The sequence below is a fragment of the Apostichopus japonicus genome, chromosome 3, assembly GCF_037975245.1.
Source record: "Apostichopus japonicus isolate 1M-3 chromosome 3, ASM3797524v1, whole genome shotgun sequence".
Lineage (NCBI taxonomy): Eukaryota > Metazoa > Echinodermata > Holothuroidea > Aspidochirotida > Stichopodidae > Apostichopus > Apostichopus japonicus.
In genome coordinates, this window is record NC_092563.1 from 28,579,311 (window position 1) to 28,604,414 (window position 25,104).

At 35.8% G+C, this 25,104-nt stretch overlaps 2 protein-coding genes across 2 annotated transcripts in view; one reads left to right on the forward strand and one right to left on the reverse strand.

Annotated features, from left to right (window-relative positions):
- Positions 1-462: 462 nt before the first annotated feature.
- Positions 463-3,964, reverse strand: LOC139965742 (uncharacterized). Its single transcript, XM_071968414.1, has one exon. The coding sequence runs from the start codon at positions 3,873-3,875 to the stop codon at positions 3,078-3,080; it is 798 nt and encodes a 265-aa protein (XP_071824515.1). The 5' UTR covers positions 3,876-3,964; the 3' UTR covers positions 463-3,077.
- Positions 3,965-3,981: 17 nt separating this feature from the next.
- Positions 3,982-25,104, forward strand: part of LOC139965736 (SHC SH2 domain-binding protein 1-like) — a 33,667-nt gene continuing 12,544 nt past the window's right edge. Inside the window, exons 1-7 of the mRNA XM_071968403.1 lie at positions 3,982-4,119; positions 4,908-5,260; positions 6,017-6,240; positions 6,964-7,056; positions 7,327-7,566; positions 21,792-21,942; positions 22,690-22,843. Of these exons, the coding sequence (XP_071824504.1) occupies positions 4,934-5,260; positions 6,017-6,240; positions 6,964-7,056; positions 7,327-7,566; positions 21,792-21,942; positions 22,690-22,843 (1,189 nt within the window). The 5' untranslated portion in view covers positions 3,982-4,119; positions 4,908-4,933. The remainder of the gene's footprint in view (positions 4,120-4,907; positions 5,261-6,016; positions 6,241-6,963; positions 7,057-7,326; positions 7,567-21,791; positions 21,943-22,689; positions 22,844-25,104) is intronic.

A 25,104-nucleotide genomic window follows, 5' to 3' on the forward strand; every position in this document is an offset into this window, starting at 1 on the left:
GGAGATCTGTCCAAGGTTCCCTTCTTGCAATGATCTTGTTTACAAGGCTTTTACGATTTGACCATGTGTCCCTAAATGACCTTTGACCTCCACCAAAATTAATGGCTTCTTTTGCTTAATGTTATTCATACCAGGATACCTTCATAAAAAGTATGAGATCTGCTCAAGCTGACAATATTGAGACATCATGTATACAAGGTTTTCACAATTTGACCTCTGATGATCCCAAATGACCTCCACAAAATGACAATAGGCTTCTTGTACTCATTGTGGTACTTTTACAAACCAAGTATGAGGTCTGCTCAAGCTTCCTTTCTTGGGATATCATGTTTACAAGGTTTTCACAATTTGACTCCTGTTGACCTTTACCTCCACAAGAAACAATGCAATGGTTACGCTTATCAAATTGATAAATGCATCAGTTTCAATTTCATAACAAATAAACAAATAGGATATTACTCATTATATGCTTTCCTGTACACCATGTTCTTGTACAAAATGCCATGCTGAAACCCAAACTTTATTATTTACTGCATATCTCCACCAAAAATAATAGGGTTCTTGTACTTATTATAGAGACGCCATAGCCATATATACCTGCTAATGCAGCTTTCTGTTGTGTTCAAGTTCTGACACCTGGTAACCTTCAATAAACTGTGTCCTACATGAAAATGATGAAATTGTGTACAAACTATACAATACACAATGCTATCATACCAAGCAGTTCTGGCTCTGAGGATTTAGCACTTTTGATATATTCACATTTTGCCCTTTGCTGACCCCAAATGACCTCCACCACTAACATAGAGTTTGCTGAACAGGAAACTCACATGCCAAATAGAACTGCATATGCAACCTTCCTTGAAATATCATGTTGGCAGAATTTTCACACTTTTCCTGTCTGTTGACCTCAAGTGATCTTTGACATTCATGAAAAACACTACAGATTGTCTACTCACCAATGGCAAGCTATACACACTGAGTTTGAACGCCCTGCAATTCTGTACTTCTAGAGATATTGCGTGAACAATGTTTTCAGACTTTGACCCATGCTGACTGTACAGACCATTAACCAATAGTGTACCAACAACAATCCCAAACCAGTTCTACATATGGGTAACCTATGTACCAAATATGAAATGTTTCCCAGGTTATCCTTCTAAAGTTAGAGCGATTATGAGCAGGTGTCACATACACACACACACCATCACCATCGCATGGACTTCTTCTGCCTTAGGCAAGGAATAAAAAATAAAATAATTATGATGATAATGAAGATGGATTGAAAACAACATAACATCTGTTTCTGCATATATCATTCATATATTCATATATATATATATATATATATATATATATATATATATTCATAGATCATTTTTCCATAGAACTCTAATAGTAAAATACTAATGTCATTAAAAAGGGTGCAGCCAAAGGCTCCACTAATATCAGTTACACAGCTGACAACTGGAAAATGTGGATTTTCACAGAAGAAAGTGATAAACAAAAGTTTTACTTTTAAATGAAGAACAAACTTTAGAACATAAAACAAACAATCAAACATGAAATAATAATAACCTTGTGCTTTCACTGTTAGTCTAAATGGTTATAATTGTGGTAAATTTTGTGGTAATTATACTTTTAAGCAAATTAAATTGCTTCACATATGTTAGGATTCCATTAAAGACAAAAACTTTCTTAAAGGCATTGAAGATTTGCCCCAATCCCTGTGCGGCCATCTGAAAAAGTTAACTTTCTTTTGCTTGCAAGTGACGTTTTGTTTGTGTCGCTACGAAATGCAGACAGTAATGAAACGTGATACCCTGTTATCTTTAGCTGGACCTGAGATGTCCTTCGCTGTATCGTTTGTACACTGTGCTGTGGGTATTGACCGCAGCTGTATGTACTGACTGTACACTAGTGTCTAATTACCAATGGTAGCAAGCTGTGTGTGTGTATTTTCTGGGATGGATTGTGGTGTCAAACACTTCTGTTACACCTTATTCGAAAGTAGGTCAGATTACCGGCATTAGACGTTTCTTTTTGCACGAGTCTTCACATCCTTTAAATGGCAGAAAGTTTTCCACTGACATTGCATTTAGAGCAAACACCAAGAAACCACCTTTCATTGAAATCCAATTTCATAATCCAAGAGAATAATTATGTGTTCAATTTTGTATAGCAGTTTTGAAGGCTCTTAACATTCCTTTATACTATGGTACCTGCATACAAAAACTGCTATACATCTTTGCCCATTTTGCATAGCATTCTGCAATGCGATACCGGATAAATTATTCCCTCAGTCTTCCTATGTTTTCATTAGCATGGTTGAAAGTTCTATATATATAATTCTTCATTTCCAGTGTAAGTTTTACATCTCTATAAGCAAACATTATGGTCATTAGCTCTTTTACAAAAGTTTCAACACATTCAGTATAACAGCATTACTGTACTGACATTTAAGCAAGATTGATGGCAGTTGTGCATATATTTCATAGAACAAGGTGAAGAACAATGTTGGTTGACAAACCACATTAACATGATACAATTTAGGGTACAGTATGCATGCCTGAGTGATTTTATATACAAAGGGGGGGGGGGGGGAGGGGGCCTCAGATACCCTTAAGACCTCTTAAAATCAACCTTACAGTTTTGAGTTTGCTGGTGTTGCATTACCAGGAACTTGTCACATTTTGTAATCAGTTCACCTTGCAAAATGGTTCTATAAAGTTAACTAAAATATGACAAGAGGTATAGTTGCAGGATGTGCAAAGATACAGCTAAAAAAATGGGAGTGTTGAAGTAATTTACATGGAGTAAATAATGGCTAAGATGAGTGGAGTATTTTATTGCAGTTTTAAATAAAATGATGCAACAAAGACCACCAACTTCCAATCCCTCCACCTTCCAACTTCAACTGGATTGGTGACAAACAATAAAATCTGTCAAAATCTGAATGATTAAAAGAAAACCATGAATTTTTCCAGAGAATATTTTGGTGGTTAAAGTTGCATAGACTTAGTGTCAGCTACTACAACCAGGAATACCAATTTGATTTACTGTTTGTTGAGGCAGGTTTAGAGTTTTGCTTTTTGAACGGCCTGCTGTTGAAGTTGCTTGGACATCCTTCTCCTTTCTCCACAAATGTCCATATATGTGGAAATGCACAATACTGAGAACGAAACAACAAAACCGACTTCAAGATCTTCCCTGTTGAAGGTCGTCTCCATCTGGTATCCTGGGTCTTTCTTATAGATGACACAAGCGACAGATATACATATATAAGCTGTAAGACCAAATATCACTGGTACCAATTTCTTGCCATCGTGACGTCTTTGGAAGAAGTGTATGTACTCGAAACGTCCTGGCCAGTTCATGAATGTAGAATGATGGTATTTCTTTGAGAGAAACATCGCAACTGGAACACTGAACACTTGTTGTACTTCTTGTTGGTTTATAACCACTCTAGTCAGGCAGTCATCAGGAACAAATCCAACCACTGGTATTACAATTAAAGAATTAATTGAAAACATTGGGGGCAATCTGGATACAACTTGAACATCTTGGGGAGGGATGCCAATCTCTTCCTGCGTTTCTCTAAGCGCAGTTTCTATATCGTCTTTGTCTTCCGGGTCTCTCTTACCACCTGGAAAAGACACTTCCCCTGGGGCTGTCCTCAAATTTTCTGATCGTCGCGTCAATAATACATGTAACTGATTCTGCTTAAAAAATAATGGTACAAGCACAGCAGCCCTTGCTCCATCTCGTTTGAACTGTGGATTTTGACTTATGAAGTCTCCTGAATCCTGACTAAGAAGATTCTTAGTAACCTTCTCTTTCGAAAGGTGATGCGAAAATGAAGCAAAACTCATCATTTTTTCCCAGAACCTGGATTTAGTCAAATTAAGATGTAGCTAAAACGCGGCGACAACTTCTATTTCGTTTAACTGGACCAACGTTCAGAAATTAAAGTTACGCAATAGGCATGAACAACCCTTGACCTATTTGTCCGCGAAAATGAAACTGACTTCAGAGTTCAGTATAGAAAATAATACTTTTGCGAAGTCTGCATCGTTCTAGATATTGGTTGGATACTCTGTACTGTCTTCTATTGATGTTGTAAGTTATATAATTACAATAATACGATATGACGCTTTTGTCGTTCAACGTTTCCTCAAATTTATTGCCGTTCGATCGTCATATAACAATAATACGTTGGTAACACTTGAATTGCACTTCGCAAAAATACTGAGTGTAGAACTAGACATAATTAATAACGTTAGGCAGTTAGGGCCTATCTGCTCTGTTACCAATGCCAAAGTGTGCAGTATCTATTGCTTGGTGTAGCCTTCACTAAGTTATAATGATACAGTTAAGTTAGCTGTAGCATTAAAATGTATTCATTAATAATCCCCGTAATACTGCTTGTATCCACTCACGATCAGCCCCCAGACAACACAGAAGCATATTTACATCAAACTCAAAGAATTAACAGTTTGAATTTGGTTGTTGTGCCATTAACTTCATCAAATGTATCTTTAGTTTAAGGCCTACACACCTATCTTTCTTTCTTGTTCCCGACACGTCCAAATGTTCACCTGACATCAGACATTTGGGTATGCTGAATGCACATAATGCTAAAGGTTGTCAGAAAATACTTAAAAAGAACATTCAACATGTAAAATCCAACTTGAACATTGAGTGAAAGTTTGGGTTTTTAAAGTTCACTGTTTCTTTCTTTCACTTAACTACAGATTATAAACCTGGACATGAAACCACATGTCACTGCATTGACTCATATTAAATTTGGTGGAAATAAATGCAGTTCAAAGAAACAGACTTGACCTAGATTCTGTCTGGATTAGTCTGTAAAGAAATATTTATATGTTTATTGATTCCCATTTCAGTGTGATAATTACCATCACTGGCTATCATGGCGGAACCAAGCAATGAGAACGTAAAAAGAACATTGTCTGAGTTAGAGGATGATGAGGCTTGTATTTCACCATCATTTATCAAGTCAGACAACGTAACACCGGCCAAAAGGAAAAAGTCTGTATCTTCAGGACTTCCAGAGGTGTTTGAAATGGATGAGTTAACTCACGACCAAAGACTTGCAGCGTATCTAACCATATTCCAACAATGTACTCCTGCTATGGTCATTGCTGCTTTAGCTGAATGCATGAGAGAAAATATTGCAAAGACTGGGTGGAGAGCTGTCTGGAAACCTACAGAATTCTCAAGTTTCATTCTGGTTCAGGTATTGCAGTCATCTTTCAAATTTATGAAGGGATAATTTATGATATGATAATTAAGGCTTGATTGTTAATGAAATTGATTGTTACGGTACACAAGTATGCTACGTTATTTCTTTAATACATCAGGGCACCATCACAGAAGAATAAAATACAGTAAGAAAACCTGCAGCCATTCTGGTGGCTTTGAGATTCAATTCGACCTTCTTTGTGAAATGTGATTGGGGCTTGTGAACAATCTACTATAATTTCAGAAAATAGAATTTCTGAAATGTCTTGATAAATCTTGCATTTTTCAATGGTCAATTTTTCTCTGTTTTCCTGTTATTTACTACAATTTGACGATGTCATTTAAACAATTTACCCAGGTGATAAACTGGTAGATTACACTGAAAACAGATCTAAGCACAATCACATCAAATAATTAACTATTGGTGGGTTGATTAATGAACTATAGACTGAGTATGCTATTGACTTCAACAAAATCTATGGCCTAGGCCTAGTCTATCTTACTTTGTAATTCTGGTCTCCCAATTAGGTCAAAAGCATTTCTAAACTTTCTATCCAGTTCTTCAACTTTTCTGTACAATTCATATCTTCTGTATATTTGTACATATTACTGATAGTTATTATGTGATAGTAAAAGTTTTAAAAAGCTATTTCCACTTATAATCAAGCACCTTGTGATGTTCGCTTGACTATAAATGTTGGATAAGCAGTTTGCTAATTTTTTTTTATATTTTGACTATAAATATTGACAGGTAGAGGAAGCCCCAGTATCAGATGGTTTCCAAGCACTCATTAGGATTGATGATAGTGCACTGGCAGTGGAATCAGATGATGAAGGGGAAGGACAGACATCGCGATCGGCCATCGAGACATATTTAGGTGTCCATGATAACACAGTATCATTGACTGAACTGAGTCCAGTTTATGATGAAAGTGGATATCTAGATGATACAGCCTTGGCCTTAGAACACTTGAGGTATGAACCCAAATTGTAGAGGGAAAGAATGTATGAAGCTAACTTTTTTGCTATTTAGGTTTTGAAATGCTGAACATTTGGTCCACAGTTTTATCAAAAATTGTATTTTTCTCTTGGTGAAGGGGGAGAGATAGTGGAAGGGAATTGGTCATGGATGTGTTTATAGTGTGAGATGAAATACCATATGGTAACCAGTTCTACTGAACATTACTTAGCAAGTAGTATGCCCAACACATGTTGATCAAAGGTATTTGTTTACTATGTTAAGTGTTTACAAGGGAACATCAAGCTGTATGTACATGTATGTACAGTATGTATATGCATGTATGTACTTTAGATCCTCCTGCAAGCAGGAACTCTCGAAGAAGCGTCATTGGCTAATCAAAGCCGCAAGCTGACCAAAGTCAGTCTCTTACATTCATATTAAACATCCATGATTATGAATTGTCAATTGTCAACAACTCTGTAACTGGACGACACACATTAATCTTGGAGTGACTCGAACCGGGGACCTTATGATTAGAAGTCACCGGCATTAACCACTGAGCTAACGCTCCAAGCTGTAAAGGGAAACAGTTGTTATGTCACATTATGATCCCGAACGTGACATTTAATCTGAAGGCCCCTATTTCATAAAGTTCTGATTTTCTCTGCCAGGTAGATAGTTACCTGATCGTCCATCTATCTTACACACTTAAGTATTGTCTTTATGTGTCCAATCAGATTTTTCATGAAGTACCTTTGGAGACTTTCAGATGAGGAAGATGAAGGAAGCTACAGTTTTCTGGAAAGAACTTTGGTACCCCGCCTTAAATTGTAAGTAATTGTCATAGTTTTCATCTAGATATGCAAATTCAAACTTCCTTATTTAAAGTATCAGAGGCTATACTGCCAGATATATGTATTTACACATGAATATATCTCTGCAATTACATATTTGGGGACCAATAAGAAAAGAGGATTTTTCTTTTTTCTTTTAATGGGAGAAATAAATTACATTTTAACTGACTGTAAATGGTCTACTGCATACATATGTTTCTCATGCTATCAATTCATATTAAGATATTTTAATCCTTATATCTTCAGCTACTATGAAATGTCATCAGATGTACTTCCTGAGAGCCTTGTCGTAGTCTACACAGAATGTATGAAAGAGTACAAAGAGAAAAGAGTACTTTTGTCAAAAATGCAGTCACAGTTATCTGACAGCGACTCAGAATGTGAGGATCTTAATGAAAGTCGTATCGCTTTAAGTATCATGGCTGTTCATCAGGAGCTGGAGGCGTTGGAAACTAAAATGGAACGTATGGAGAACCCAACCCTCAGGTAAGTGAAAACAGATGAATATATATGCCAACATTATGCAAATATCATCAGATATTACAAAATGTTTCTCAAGATTTCTCAAGATAGATTCATACATGTGTTTATTTCCTTTTTCAATAAAATTTTTAGAAAAACACATTTTTGTTTGTTTGTTAAATCTTTGTATCATCTCAGGTGCTATTGGTTATAAAATCCCTTTAAAAGTGTTTTCATTAGCTTGAATACTCCAGAGAATAATTAATACTATGTCATTGTAAAAGATGCTACCCAGTTTTTTCTTACACTTCAGTAACCACACATTTTGATAGAGTAAACAATTCAGAGCTATAACTGCTACACAAAATTTGGACACTGAATTATTCTCTGTTAAAGTATGTTGATATGAATTTCAGTGTATGAATTATTCAAAGTTACAATCAAATCAAATCCATTTATAACTTGATCTTTAGGTTTCATTTTGGGAAGAAATCTGGACATATTTCCCAGTTAGATCAATTGCAGTCTTACAGTATTTTGAGTAATACTCAGTTGGCTTTATTGGTAAAGTAAAATTGTGTTGTCATGGCGATGGTTATATGAGTTCAGATGATGGAATGGTGGTATCTAGATGCAGTGTTAAGATTTAAGATTGTGGTTGGTGATCTGTTCAGGATGCTTTATGAAATCAGGATTCAATCTAACATACATCAAGTGCATGGGAAGCTGGGGATTGCAATATAGGAGGGTTAATGCTTAAATATCAATTAAATTTCCATCAATCAGAAAATGAGCTCTTAGTATGGAGGGGTAATTGTTAAAAGCATGTATGTATAGTATGTGTGCTGTGCAATGTATTATTTCATGATAGCTATATATGTATCTGTATGGTAAATATGTATTGCGTACATATATGGTATTTTGTTTACAGTAAATTGGTATTCTGTACTATCTATACTGCATGTGATATCGTACAGAGTTCCTCAGAGATTTATCTGCTATATTCCCATGCCTGTTTGCTAAAACCCTTTGTAGTTTGCTTCACTCATACTGTTATTATTTACTTAAATACCAGTCGTCTCCAAACACAGAGCCTTTGAATAACTGAAAACCAACTGCATGATTTTCATCATGACCAAAGCAATACTTGCAAAACCATCAACAACGCTTATATATGTGGGTGGGATGCAGTGTTCCTAAGCTATAGGTATAGAATTTTGAGCTAGAAAAGACTGGCAGGATATGTAGAACATTGAGCTAGCTGTGCAGTATTATCTATGAGAGAATAGACAGGCTATGACTTCATTGAGATAGTGTCCATTATTGTTTAACAGTCATTTTAGTTCATCTATCGTCTTAATTGAAAGTTCTGCAACACGAAACCATTGGTGAAGCAGGCTGGTTTTGTGTAGAAGGGGTGGAGGACAGGGGGTCGGTAAGAGGTGGGGAAGATGGTGGGGTGGGATGTGGAGAGAGTGAAAGGCTTACATCTCAATGGTCATGTATCTTAAATTGAGTTTTCAATGCTAGCAATGGTTATACGTTGTATTTGATAATACTTGTATTTGTATACACACATACTACAGTCATACTCATACTGTAATTATACGTTCATACATTTCCTTGTCCGTACATTGCATATCGTGGCTGTAACCATACAATAGGGTGAAGATATTGCTGCTTGCAATGTCGATCAATGACAGACACTAGTCCTTGTAATATGTCTGCTGTTGTATGATGTACAATATTGTAACATTGCAAGGTAATGCTCTGTATTAATTCCATCATTGCACAGTAATCAATCTGGGAGGTGTACACAAGTAGTTGATAAGTACTATAACACCACAGAGTGGTATGTGGGCAGTGCAGAATGAGTAGCCATGTTGCACACTGAGGGCAGACATGTGTCTCATACTGATACCAATTTGCTGATAATTGCAGGTCTTGAATTTCATAATTGTAGCTACTTGATAAAAAGTGCCAGTGCCTGAATAATATATCTACTCAAAATCCCACTGGCATTTCTCGAGTTGACACAATTCAGCCGCATTTCTACTGGCATTTAGCCAGTGAATGACCTGGATTTCGAGGCAGACTACTTGTAATATAAATTGGCGTACATTGTAGGATTTGTGGCAGAGACAACAAGACATAAATACCCAACAGAAATTGATATCAAGAAAATAATAAATGATAAGAAATGCATGGATTGGTCTTGTAGAAATGTGTAAATATTGTCTTTTGATAACAACACTGACACAGTCACTTCACTTTGTTGGCTCCCATACTAAACACAACTACTTTATGACACATGTATCTTTTATGAAGGAGGTACTGTGGTGACTATAAGCCTACTGATGTGTAAAGTCTGTAAACAAAGTCCAAATATCAGGTCTTTATCAGAGGAACAAGTCACCAACACACTGGCCAGAGATGTCAAGATCGAATACTATCCAATATGCTTACATTGCAACCAAAGGTCACCACCAGGTTTTTGCAAAGTACTGGAATGGCCAAGGCTTAGCTAACTCAATAACTAGTGTTTGGATAATTGACAGGATGAGCCCTGAATTCCACAAAGGAAAACCAAAAATGTACAAATGAATGCTTTTACCTACTCTACTTCATGATGGAGTTTATCCAATAAAGCAGTGTTTTTACACTTCCTTTTTCCATACCTCGGAATCCCCCCACCCCCCTTAGCCTCCTTCCACTGGTCCTGGATTGAACTCCATGCTACTGACTCTTTCTGTCTAAAGCCCTGATTCCAATTAGCACATTTCTGACCTCTCAGCTTGAGAGATATCCACTAAAGTATATAGGTGAGGGCAACTGTCAAAATTTGATGCTTAAATTAAAGATGTAATATACTCATTAATTAGTGAAAGTGTGAAATTAATTCATACAGTTAGTAGCTGTGATATCATTAAAGAAACAGCTGCTAACCATACCATAAAAGAGGGCAATACTGTGCTTGTGCTGGTTGGTGGGATGGAATATTAATTCAACTGAAACCTGAAAGAATTATATATCACCCTCGTTATCAGCAGAGTGTAGCGGGTTCATTTTGTTGTCATATTGCCAAAGGCTGGCTAAATGACAAAATTTGAAAAGAAATTGGCTATATTAATTTAGATATATTTTTTGTTATATTGTTGGAAATAATGACATAGCTGAAATGAACTTTGATTGATCAAACTTCCTTTTTCTACAGGAAATCAAGCATTTGTCATTTCAAGATTTAGGAAAGGACTTTGATTTTTTTTATTATCTCAATTTGTGGGTGATAAAGTACCAAATTACATTTTCTTCTGTCTACTAGCAACTATATACATCAGGTCTCACACATGTAAAGAAGGCAAATAACATCTTGTGGTTTATAATAATGTAAGAATCAATGCAATAGTTTTCCTTTAAAAGGCAATGTGATTTCCTGTCCTAGTCTTATACAACGATAGCACAATAAACGTTAAATATACCACAATGGAATGGCCAACAAAAAGGGACAATTTGTAGTTCCCCTTCAACCATACTTTGTAATCAATTCTATTGTGTATTGGGATATTGAACACTGTGGTTTTTTACAATTCTTTATCTCAAATAATGAGCTGGCTATTCAAGCTGGACTAGTCTTCTCAGAAATAGTGACCAAAGTGGTCCACAAGTTTGATTGAATAATGCAGAGTACTTAATTACTCAGTACATATATTATTAATATCTAATGTTGCTGGGCTTACCCACCCACCATATGTGAATGTTTGCTTGTCTGCCCACATCGTCCACATGTAGGAAGATATTTTTATTTTTTTGGCTACTGTTAGTTTTAGGAAAGAGAAATAGTTCTAATTTAATTTGAAAGAATTGACAAAAACTGAAAATTGTAATATTTAGACAAATTGTAGGTAAATGACTCTGGTAGAGAATGAAACCAATGCATACAATAAATAATACCCATTTTCTTGTGGTGGTTTAATGATCTAATGATCAGATTTAGAATTTACTAAACAAGATCTAAATAACGACAAGTTCGTTTACACCTCTGTAAAATCCTTCGCTAAGTTAAATTGAGTTGATGCAAACCGACGCTTTTTAAGTTCAGATAAATCTAACACCGCACCAAGGTGTACTTTCAGAGTCAACCGATTTGGTTTCCTCGAGGTTCAGCAACTTTCAAGTTACAAAACCATTCCCTGATTTGTAGAGGTCTGCACCTTTCTCTTTTAACCATTCCCACTAAAAAATTTGCAATCTCAACTTTATTTTTGCCATATGACATCCTTTCATATCACCTTCCCATTTTACATAACCTAGTTACAATTGCAATTTTATCTTCAATAAACACATTAGTTTTGCAAAATCTAGTTTTCATTTCCCCCATAAATCTTGGCAACTTGTTTCTGCACTTATGAATTTACTGACATTACTTGAGTATTAACTCACTGCTCTAACATATATATGTACTGTGTACACTGTGAACTGTTACAGTGACAATGTGATGAATGTGTAGACAACATAGTGAGAAACATACTCTGCTGTACACACCAACAACATTTGATAATGTACATGTATACATATAGTGTGCACTCAAAGATCTGGTTGTGAGAATTCATGTCCTATAGTAGTAGCATTCCATTTATTCTATTGAGCATTTAGGGCCAATGTAATATGAGTGCATCATGATAGATTGTAACCTTTCCATCCATCTTGACAGTAAATCTAGTGATTTTGTTTGGTTTTGAGCCTTGTCTTGGGGACAAGGGCGGCGGAAGCACTTTTAATCTGGGGGGGCACCAACGTCGAAGGGCACTTTGCAGAAATTCGATTGGACTGATGCAGCCTGATATTTAGTACTCTTCATAACTCTTATTGTATTATCTTATTTGCGTATACACATCACTCCATCAACGCCACCCCCCACCCCCCCTCAAGGAAACAATGCATACTAGAACTGCAGTATCTAATGTGCAAATTGGGAAACAAGGAAAACGACAAAATGAGGTGAAATCATTATAAAGTCCAAGTCCCTGCACAGGCGATCGATACATGCATGAAAGCAAATGAAATATGTCAAAATACTGAAAGAAAAGTAATTTTCTATGTGTTTTTCAATGGTTAAACTGATATTATTATGATCATTATTATTGTAACGACTTTGCCAATAATTATAACCAATTTGGAAGGGTTATAACACGGCAAATGATTGTATGTTATTGACATGCGATGTAATAACCAACGCATGCCTATATGATGTGCACATTAACATGTTGAATGCGCGCGCAGCGCGCGAACAATTTTGGTAATATTTTTCAGGCAAGTTGTTACAGCCCCCCCCCCCCAAATCAAATTGGGCTCCTACGCCTGTGGTAGTAAACATTTAAAACTTCCCGAAACATTTCATTCGACGTGGGTTTCGCTTTGTAAACTCTTTTTATTTAGAAATTTTTATGTAGAAAAAGGGCACATTTTTAATCTGAGGAAAAGTGGGGGGGCATGTGCCCCCTGTGCCCCCCGGTTCCGCCGCCCTTGCTTGGGGAGTTTGATGACAATAAGTCTATAATTTAGGGACTTGAGATTTGAGTCCATATATGATTTGGACATGTATGCCCGCCCATGTCATGTAGTCACAGCATGTGATATGTACCACCACCCCTGACACACAGACAAATGTTTAATTATCGTCTTGATGAAACCATTTGTTCTCAAGCCAGTGACTCATTATCTTTATACTTGATGACATTATAGCTCCAAATGTATTGAGCCTGACAGTAGTGCGGTATGTCATCTTGTATACATGTACACTACCTGACACATGCATCAATATTTGGCCATAAAGCCTTCAGCTTTCTATACTCAATCTTTTCAATTAGTTTTGTATATCAAAATGGGCAGAATATAAGCCAAGTGACATCATGGGAGATCCCCAAAAAGGAACCAATTGCAGTTTGAATTATCATTTGGTTGATTCCACTGTATTTCATAGTGTTTACTCTTTGTTTATCTTTTAGGGTGGCTTAATACCCATTTTTGGACTTTCATAATATATATATAATATAGGCATAAACATGGGCATACTGTTTGACAGAGGAACACTAAAAGGGATTTTTTTGTATTGCATAATATTTAGGAATCACAAGCCAATGCATCCAGCTTGTACATCAACTTGATAATTTACACTGGAAACAAAATAAATTCAGAGAGAAGAACCTCAATCTTTTGATGATATGTAAGAACTAATTAGTGATATGACAAAGAAACTGCATTTCTAGTTTTGATTCAAATAGATGAAAAGGAATTTTACAATTTTATTCAAGTTTAGAAAGTTTCCAATGAAGCTGAATGACCTAGCTTGAAACAATTGGTTCAATTAGCAATGTAGGGGAAAATGATTACAAAAACTAAATATTGTAAAGAATACATTGTACCTTTCAGGAGGCAAAGGTTAATCTGTGTGATTGTGTGTGTGTATGGGACACCTTAGATTGAGAGCCCTTAGCCCAGGGTTGTCCAACCTTTTGCAGAGGAGGGCCACATGGAATGATTATGATGAAGGAGGGGGCCGCATGAACCCTACACTCGATTTTTCGATTTTTTTCAGCCGCCCCCCCTCCGCTAAGTGAGTGTCACACAAACTGACCTGTATGCAGTTTTTTGGACCCAGAAGGTTCAAATGATTGATTATATAGCCTCAAGTTGTTATCAATAAATCTGCTCACTAAAATTTCGCACCGTAGAGCATCTCTGGCGGGCCGGACGCAACCCTGCGGCGGGCCGGACTGTGGCCCGCGGGCCGTAGGTTGGACAACCCTGCCTTACTGTAGCCCTATGACTCCAAAAAAAGTATGTTGTGATTTACTTTCATAATTACTTGGCACCTCACTGTAGAGGGTTCAAGAAAATATTGTTTTCTGTGAGGTCATTGGAGGTCTATTGTGGTTAAAAGTCTGGAAAGTAGTGAACTTGACAGAGCTCATTTAAAGGGAAACTTTAATTAACATATACTTGGCATGTGGAATCAACTTTAGGTCACCAGAGGTCAAACTCTGGAAGCTAATAAACATAATAACTTCTAATGTAAAGTTGAACTGCACTTCACCAGGGCTCTGATGGGAAGAAGGTTGGGGTATGCTCTGTGAGAGCTTTGAATTTGTCTGCCCTTTTCACTCATGTTGAAAGCAGTGTGAGATGATTCAAGTAAGAAAAAAACAAAACAACTAGAGCTCTGTATGTGACTGATATAGTGTGAAGGGTATCACCAGCAGTTGTTAACATGCAGTGTATGCACCCCCTGGAGGTGTGAGACAGGGCGCCAAGGGTGAAAAAAAGCTTTTGGCATGAAAAGGAAATTTCCATAATTTTAACTTCTGTATTTCATGGACAATTGTGTAAAAGGAAGTTGGCCTGACATTTCGATCCTAGCAGGAACTTCTTCAGAGGCTAAATGACAAGTTACAGTAACAAAAGGGACAAAACATGCACAGAATACAGACAGGTTAATGAGCATGGTGAACAAAAAAAGATAGATGTAAGGGGATTAGTAGACAATAACATATATGATACATAACACAGAACACACAGTTAGGTGGGACATGTGAAGTTACCAGACACTAGTGACCACAATACTCTGGGAATTTATCAAGATAGAAGTACATAATATGTATACACTTTATGTGTGTTTGGAGTATCAATTGATAAGTATTCTATAGAGCTGTAATATTGTGACATCAGTTTCTGAGAGATGCCAGACTATCGTAATACTTTAAGAAATTGTTTTAGTATTGATAAAACAAACAATCTTATGATATTTGTTCTCTGTTTGTCCTGATTAATTCACTATGCGTCTAAGTAGTAGGCAGATTGAAATGAACATTTCGGATATATGCTCTACATTATGCAATAAATAATTCCCATTATATGTCTGAAACCAAATTTGATTTGAGAAAATTTACAATAAAAAGGAGCAAGTATAGTCTCTTCTTCTCTCTGTCATTGACTCCATGGTAACATTTTTAATGTGTTTGCTTGATGAATGAGATGCGTACGATTAACTACCTTACCGCATGCACAGCTAGCCTATCATACTGCCGCCAAACCTGTCTTTTCACATTCAAAATTTATGAAATTCCTTGTCTGATATGTCTTTAAAGTAACATGCAACAGAAGTTGTAATAAAAAAAAACACATTGTTCATGTGTTATCATAGAATATTGATTTGTAGGATTTATAAGAACATCTTTATGTATGCTTTATTGCTACATGTTTGAGCTCATTCAATTTTCAGTATACAATAAAAAGATATTATAAATACCTGACATATTAGCAAGGTTATGGGTTACGAGTCTACATGATGTCATGCTAGACACTACAGTTACCTGGTAACTAAACATTTATACTCTGACACCTGTCGTTTCTTGATATCCAATATCCTATTTTAAATTATCATACATTCCTTGATATATGATAGACATATATACACTACGTAGTCTAGAAATGGTCACATGATAGGAGCAAAATATTTTTATAATCTAAACAAATATTGATCTTTTCTTGATAAAGGAGTATGCTAGAATTGAGTAAAATGGATTCACCATCTAATATCTGCAAAAGTTTTGCATTTTCCCTTTTTTTTTTGTTCTGGTTTTGTAATGTTGCCTCCCTACACTTTGACAAGTTCCTTTTACAAAATGTTGGGAAACACATATTTTTTCATTCTTTTTTTTTCAGTAAAAAATAAATTTATAGAAATGCAACCAAAGCGCTATCACTACATACTATACTTCTTTAATTCTGTCTAAGGTAACTTTGATATAATTCCTCAAGTCTGTTTTGGCAGAAGGTTTTGCAAACTATGTGACTGTTTTTGTCTTTCTCCAGAGGGCACATTCCCATAGCATTCAGGTTTTAATCTGATTGTTTTCTCTCTCATGGTCATACATTAAACGTGGGATTTCATAAAAGCTGTATATATGTGAGAATGTTCTCCAAGGTGTAATAACTATGTGGAGTTTGCAAATTAGATGTGCAGATTTCTTTGTCTGAGTGCAAATAGGAAAAATATCAAGAAATGAAAATTGAAAGAAAGCAGTTAAAAGTTAAAGGTGCATATATAATTTGCCTAATTTATTTATTCCATGTGAAATTTCATGTCCCATGTGACATACTTAACATTTGGAATGAAGGATGTGAGGGGGTTGGGATGGGGGAAGGTACCACTGAACTAGTTAACTAAGTCAATATGAACCAATACTTCTGGCCAATGTACAGTAGGTCACACTGAACTTAACTGCAAGAGCTGATCATCAACAAACAGAATTAAAAACAGAATACAGACAGGTTAATGAGCATGGTGAACAAAAAAGATAGATGTAAGGGGATTAGTAGACAATAATATATATGATACATAACACAGAACACACAGTTAGGTGGGACATGTGAAGTTACCAGACACTAGTGACCACAATACTCTGGGAATTTATCAAGATAGAAGTACATAATATGTATACACTTTATGTGTGTTTGGAGTGTAAATTGATAAGTATTCTATAGAGCTGTGCTATTGTGACATCAGTTTCTGAGAGATGCCAGACTATCGTAATACTTTAAGAAATTGTTTTGATAAAACAAACAATCTTATGATATTTGTTCTCTGTTTGTCCTGATTAATTCACTATGCGTCTAAGTAGTAGGCAGATTGAAATGAACATTTCGGATATATGCTCTACATTATGCAATAAATAATTCCCATTATATGTCTGAAACCAAATTTGATTTGAGAAAATTTACAATAAAAAGGAGCAAGTATAGTCTCTTCTTCTCTCTGTCATTGACTCCATGGTAACATTTTTAATGTGTTTGCTTGATGAATGAGATGCGTACGATTAACTACCTTACCGCATGCACAGCTAGCCTATCATACTGCCGCCAAACCTGTCTTTTCACATTCAAAATTTATGAAATTCCTTGTCTGATATGTCTTTAAAGTAACATGCAACAGAAGTTGTAATAAAAAAAAACACATTGTTCATGTGTTATCATAGAATATTGATTTGTAGGATTTATAAGAACATCTTTATGTATGCTTTATTGCTACATGTTTGAGCTCATTCAATTTTCAGTATACAATAAAAAGATATTATAAATACCTGACATATTAGCAAGGTTATGGGTTACGAGTCTACATGATGTCATGCTAGACACTACAGTTACCTGGTAACTAAACATTTATACTCTGACACCTGTCGTTTCTTGATATCCAATATCCTATTTTAAATTATCATACATTCCTTGATATATGATAGACATATATACACTACGTAGTCTAGAAATGGTCACATGATAGGAGCAAAATATTTTTATAATCTAAACAAATATTGATCTTTTCTTGATAAAGGAGTATGCTAGAACTGAGTAAAATGGATTCACCATCTAATATCTGCAAAAGTTTTGCATTTTCCCTTTTTTTTTTGTTCTGGTTTTGTAATGTTGCCTCCCTACACTTTGACAAGTTCCTTTTACAAAATGTTGGGAAACACATATTTTTTCATTCTTTTTTTTTCAGTAAAAAATATAATTTATGGAAATGCAACCAAAGCGCTATCACTACATACTATACTTCTTTAATTCTGTCTAAGGTAACTTTGATATAATTCCTCAAGTCTGTTTTGGCAGAAGGTTTTGCAAACTATGTGACTGTTTTTGTCTTTCTCCAGAGGGCACATTCCCATAGCATTCAGGTTTTAATCTGATTGTTTTCTCTCTCATGGTCATACATTAAACATGGGATTTCATAAAAGCTGTATATATGTGAGAATGTTCTCCCAGGTGTAATAACTATGTGGAGTTTGCAAATTAGATGTGCAGATTTCTTTGTCTGAGTGCAACAAGGAAATAATATCAAGAAATGAAAATTGAAAGAAAGCGGTTCAAAGTTAAAGGTGCATATATATAATTTGCATAATTTTTTTATTCAATGTGAAATTTCATGTCCCATGTGACATACTTAACATTTGGATTGAAGGATGTGAGGGGGTTGGGATGGGGGAAGGTACCACTGAACTAGTTAACTAAGTCAATATGAACCAATACTTCTTGCCAATGTTACAGTAGGTCACACTGAACTTGACTGCAAGAGCTGATCATCAACAAACAGAATTAAAAACCGAGAAGGTAAACTCCCATCATGCAAAAAACGGGGAAAAGAAGGGTGGAATGCTTCAAAATTTTGTCTGTTAAACATTGAATAAAAACTCCTATAGTTTTTTTTTATGTTGAAAATTGTTCAGTTTAACGGTGTACCTCTCAAGAACAACATAGTGCATGCTTTGTTTGAGGAATCTATGATAAGATGTGTATGTGTGTGCTATAACACTTTATACAACACCTAATTGTATTCTGGTCATTTGATTGGTCAATTGCTTGTTGATTGCATGCAAAATCCGCTCTATTCCACTCTATGAAATAGAACCCTGGGTTATACTTTTTTGGTAGCACTTTTTTCAATGGTAAGAGAGCAGAGAAACCTGTCTGTGCAAAACAATCTGTTGCATGAGTGCATTTTACCCATCTTAATATAATATGTTGTAAAAAACAAATAATGAATGGTTTCCATTCGTGCAATAGTGCAAATATTCATTCGTTGAGAGATGTAATTTGTTCCATTCAACTCGGCTGCGCCTCGTTGAATGGAACATTCCATCTTTCAACTCATGAAATATTTGCACTATTACACTCATAACCATTCATTATTTGTATAATAACACATATATAAATACTGAACATCATATCTGGTAGGTAGATGCACCTTATTGAGTACAAGAACCCTGTAGAAATTGTTGGAGGTCAAAGGGCATTTGACATCAACAAAGGTTCAAGTCTGAAAAAAACCTTGTAAACATGTTAATTCACAAAGGGAAGATTGGATGATGAAGTTCATACAAGTTTAATATGTGCAGTTTAATATGTGAGTGCAGAACCCTATTGCAATTGCTGGAGGTCAAATGTCAGTTTTGGGGGTCAACAGAGGTCAAAGTCTATAAAGCTTGTAAGCATCATGATAATTCAGCAAGTCAGCTTGTTGAATGTAATACTAAATATGTGGAGCCACCTCATTGATTATATGAACCCTATTGTTGCCTGTGTTCAAAGGTCATTTGACATCAACAGAGGTCAAAGTCTGAAAAATTTGTAAACACAATTATTGGATGTACTGTAAGACCCCTGGTGTCAAAAGTTTGAAAAATGTTTGCTGCACTGCATACTTGCTTTACAAATTAGACGTTCCCATATCAAAGAATCATTAAGCCTGTTAGCTTTCTAGGTTGCGGTCTAAACATTGTAGAAATTAGGTCAGAAATTAGAGGTGTGGAACTTTCCAAGAGTTTTATATAGTTTCAGTCGTGTAGTTCTCCAAACAATTTAAGTGCGTTGGAATGTCCCAATTTTCTATAATTAACTTCTTAGCATTTCGTCACACGTGTTGTGTGAGATTTTTCATATATGGGAAGTGACACTATGGGCAACTGCCTGTGAACAATGCCATCATTTTTGCAGTGGAAAAATCTTTAAAGTTTCCATGGGATTGTTGAACTACTTAACTGTTTAAAATACCCATGCTAATCTACTTCAGTGGGTAAAGAAAATAGCATGAACAGGGTTTGGGTGTTAACTGTTAATTTCCATCAGTATTCAGCCATCAATCTTAGCATAAAGAAAATTTGTTTGCAATTGTACTTTCCAGGAGGTTCTCACCCTAAAAGCAATTGCCAACAATGAGGAGAGGGCTGTATAGCTGAAGTTACTGTGTTCATCACATACCTGTCTGCTCACAACCTAAGCACTCTTGCTCTACTTTAGTGTGAACTGGTAACCTTTTAACACTGTGCACCCTCTATGGCGGCCTACTCTGTTGGCCAAACATGTCTATCGGCTTGAGATATCATTAATATTCTCTTTCCTTTTAGAGTCAGTCCAGGTGTCCTTGTAATATTGCAAAAATATAGAATGCAATTAAGAACAAAGAGGCTAGCAAAGAGAAACTACTATGTTTATGATTGCCGATAACAATCAAGGAAGAATTTATCACAATAATATACATAAGAGTTAATGCGTTATCAAACAACAATGTCCTTAAAGCTCTTGTTTTAATCATTTGATGCATGCAAAATATTTCAAATCCTATTAGAATACCTACAGTAAACTTTTAAAACAATTAACTTCAATAATATACAACTAAGGGATTGTTCCAAGATAATTTAGGCCAGGGATATAGTAGCTGATCACAAGTTTAGCAGCCAGCTGTTGTGCTATAGTTCATACCAAACTGCAGTCATATTCCTACTCATATTTCTCATAGAAACATCTTATTTCAAGAGCAAAATCCAATGCATGTAAACTTTTAAGTGACTATACTGTAGGTGACTCATTAACACTAGTGTAGTTATATTTGTTTTCTTATAAAAGTAGAACAGAATATGTACATAACAAACAGAAGTCTTTCAGTCCGGGAAGATGATTTCAGACTGAAGGTACATTTCCTAGTCTCAACAACCATTATCTTTTACATTCCATCTCACTTGTACACCCGGCTATCCCTTCCCCTCCCCTTCCCCCCTTTCCCCTTCCCCTTTCCCTCCCCCTCAGATATTTGTGCTGTTGTTGTACTGTCAGTAGACAACATTACTTTCTTTCCACTTGATGCCCCCCCCCCTCCCCACACCTTCCTGCCATCATGACAGAAGCTGCATATTCTTGGTCAGTGAATGTTCCATGTATACATAATAAGTAAAACAACTTTCACTGCCAAATTGGAATGAGAATGCAGACCTGTTTGTACTTACTTATAGGTAAAGCTGACTAGGCTACCTGAAGGTGATCTGCTACAGTTTAAAGGATGGGAGGATGCAAAGCATTTTAATTTGTCTATAATGAATCAAAATATGTTTGCTTTCGTCTTTGGCAACACTGGTAACATAATTGAATTGTTCGATATAAAATGGTTCGAAAAGTCAGTTATGATATTTGTGGGTCAGAATTCTTTACAGAAGTTAAGTCTTATACTAGCCCAGCATTGTTATTTATCAGAAATCACAGGAGGTCCTCAAAAGGTGTCCCATGGACCAAATCCGAACCACGGAAATTTTCAAAATCCACAAAAATTAACATATTCAGCACCCAATTTTATCATATATCATTTCATTGTATGGATTGACTAAAGTACTTCATGTGTATTATCTGGTATCTGATTGTACTGACAGGCACATGGTTACATCGCTGTGTTCCATAGATGGGTTAAACTCATCACCCAAAAGTGTACTTGCTAAGAATCTGCAGACAAGGATCAGTGAATCTAGTAGCGAGGCTGTTACACATCTCGTTGGTGAGAGAGTCACAGCTGGAATGATTCAGGTACAGTTAAAAAATCTATTTATATCCTTTTCTTTTTTGATAAACAAACAATGAAGGAAACAACACATAAAGTAATTTTTTCACTTTTCATATATTTAATATTTAATATTGTTGATACAGTTAGTAAACTTTGTGTAATTCTATTAAGTCTATAAATGTTGTTTGTCTCTATTGAAAAACATGGACAACTAAACCAGTATCTGTGCAGAGAACTGATAATAAGCTCCTAGTCTTTGAAAAACCAAGTCTGATTGGTTGCTATTTTGATCTGGCAGTTTTTAATCTGCATGTTTCTGTGTCAAATTGAAATTACTTAAAATAAGTGGAAAATGAACTACTACCCAATTATGCTAATGAGATTTACTGAAAGAGGTGGAATATCAGCCCGGGCAAACTGACAGTGATTGGTACCCCTGGGCAAAAAGCAAAAACAATACCCCCCCCCCTCCTTCTCCACCAGCAATGCAAAGATGAAGGGTCCCTAACCTAAGAAATGGTCCCTACTTAGCACTCTTCTGCATACAACCAAACTTTAAGACATGGATGAAGTCCACAATGTTGGAACAGAACTTGAAGCAAACCAAATGTTGGATTTGATTCAGAGGCTACAGTGGTGGCTAGTCCCCTACCATCTATTCATCTGACCTGCATGTCAGTCCACCTCGGTCACAATAAGACTACCTTAGGAAGGCACAATCTATCCCATGACTATATCATCTCTTTGCTCTTGTCTTTCTCGTCTGTTAGGATCTTCATCTTCCAAGAGAGACTTTTGTTCAATTCCACACCAGCATCAGTGAAGCGGTATCTGCCTCTGACGATGGAGACATTATCCTGCTCTTCCCGGGGACTCATTCTGCCTCCGGCCTTGCCAACTTTTACTTTTCTCTCACATTTATCGGTGAGTATGTAATGAACCCTACTGCAATAATTGAACACTGTGTACGCTTTCTTCGTGCAAGAAATATTTAATATCAGGATCATATAAACAGATCTACTTGGGGTTTATGAGGGTATCTGAAGGTATTTGGAACCAGAGCATCTGTCTAAATTGATTTATATGTTCTCCGATAGAGTTATCAGCTAAGTAAGTAGATACCCTTGAAAGATGCTCAAATTGCTGAATATAACAGAATAAAATGATACATAACTGTTATCTCACTTAAAAAAAAAGAGTTAGACAGAGACATCGCATGTTTGAGAACAAACTTATTTGACAGAACAAGTCTCGGCGGAGAGACAGACAGAGTAATTATATATGATATATTTATGTATATTAATATTATATCTCATGTCAGCAATAAGTCTTTGTGATATCTTGGATTGACTGTGCTTCTGCCAGTAGTGGGTCTATGTGATAGATCTATGTAGTTTGGATTGACTGTGATCCAGTCTTAGCTTTCGCAGCCCTGAGACTGAACCTTTCCTTCTACCCCAATAGTTACTTTTCTCTCAGAGCGGCAGCATAGAAGTCTTTCTTTTGTGGTTACAGTTAAAATATATTTCTAAATAAAATAAAATAAAACTGTTAGCAAACTGCCTATCCACTAGAGAGCCTTTGTAGGAGAATGTGTAAAAGTAAGTTGGCCTGACGTTTCGATCCTAGCAGGATCTTCTTCAAAGGCTGAATGACCAGTAACAGTAACAGAAGGGACAAAAACACACACAGAATACAGACGGGTTAATGAGCAACAAATTTATTTCTATAAAAAAAATTGATTGCAATTGCTCTTACAATTTGTTTTGATATTAATTTGGTGAGTTCAATCTTCAACCTTCCAGAGTCTGCTGTTGTCGTTTGTTCCTCGCATCTCTATTAACGTCTACTCTTGGTCCTTAATCTTAATCGATTCATTAGATATATTCACCCATAGGAAGTCTTTAAGTACAGTATATGCATTTACCATACTCTATTTTTTACCATGGTGACCATTGAGATGACTTCTCTTAATTGTGAAATCAGATGTTAACGGTGCATGGAGAGTAACTCTGTCAGCCGTCAGGCCCGCATATGATTAGCCTTGATTTTGGCATTTTCGTTCATAAACACAATAGCAATTAAGGTCATCATTATGATCTGAAAATACTTAATAACAACATTCCCCATTTTCCTTTCTTATTGAGTTAATGACAATTAATGGTGTAGTATAATATATTTTAGAGTAAAAAGGATGTGATCCAAGTGCAATAATGAGATAAATTCTTCCGGTTTATAACATTTTCATGGTTTTTTTATTAAGCAACTTTGCTGGTTGTTCTTTGGACAACAGCGAAATGGATCACAATTTTTTGTCTTTGCGTTTCACTGGAATGTTTTGGTGTTGAAATAAATAGGTTGTCAAACTTTTTCCAGCAAAGAGCTTATTAAGTTCACACATTATCATTGCGTGTGGTTTATCCAGGTGATGATCTTTCAATTTTGGACGTTAGATTTAGAGTAAATCATATTTTTTTTTTTTTTTTATAATATAAAAATATATTTTTTGGTGGTATCATGCATCAGTAACATAACACTTACTATAAGGTTAGAAAGTGAAAGACTACTTTTGGTACAACACCTACTAGGGTCAACTTTTTAATATTTAAAAAGAGAAAAAGAGAGAGGGCATTTCACCTGGATACTAAAGATCATGTTTCTCTTTCACAATTATTCATAGTTTAATTTGCCTTTGAACTATCCATCTTTAATTAGAAGTAAAATTCTTTGTCACTGGTTGGATATCAATGGTTGTCGGCCGAGATATCTCAGACCAAAGGCTAGCAGATAATATCAGCCCTGATTGGTCTGTTAGTTAGCTAGAGAATAAGCATGAGACAGCTGAGTATATTACAGCCTGTTGCTGCACACAACTAGTTCTTTCTTCAAGAGTATAACAGAGACTGAGGAAAAACTGTACAGTACATATATACAGAAAACAAGATTACTTAAAGGTAACACACTAACAATACAACCTGATTAACCTAACAATAGTCTGAAGCAGAGCTGTAACAATAGACACTTAACTGATCCACAAACTGCATTCCTTCATACTACATATAATAGAGCTAGGAACTTAAAGGTATATATACAACTGTTAAATAGAATGTGAGAATACACATACTGTGGCAACGTGTTATCGTGAGCTCTACACCCACGCTAACAAGGGAGTCCTCCACCAGAAA

What these genes read in the sequence shown, in the direction of transcription:
- LOC139965742 (XM_071968414.1), bottom strand. Translation starts at nt 3,875, where the DNA reads ATGATGAGTTTTGCTTCATTTTCGCATCACCTTTCGAAAGAGAAGGTT.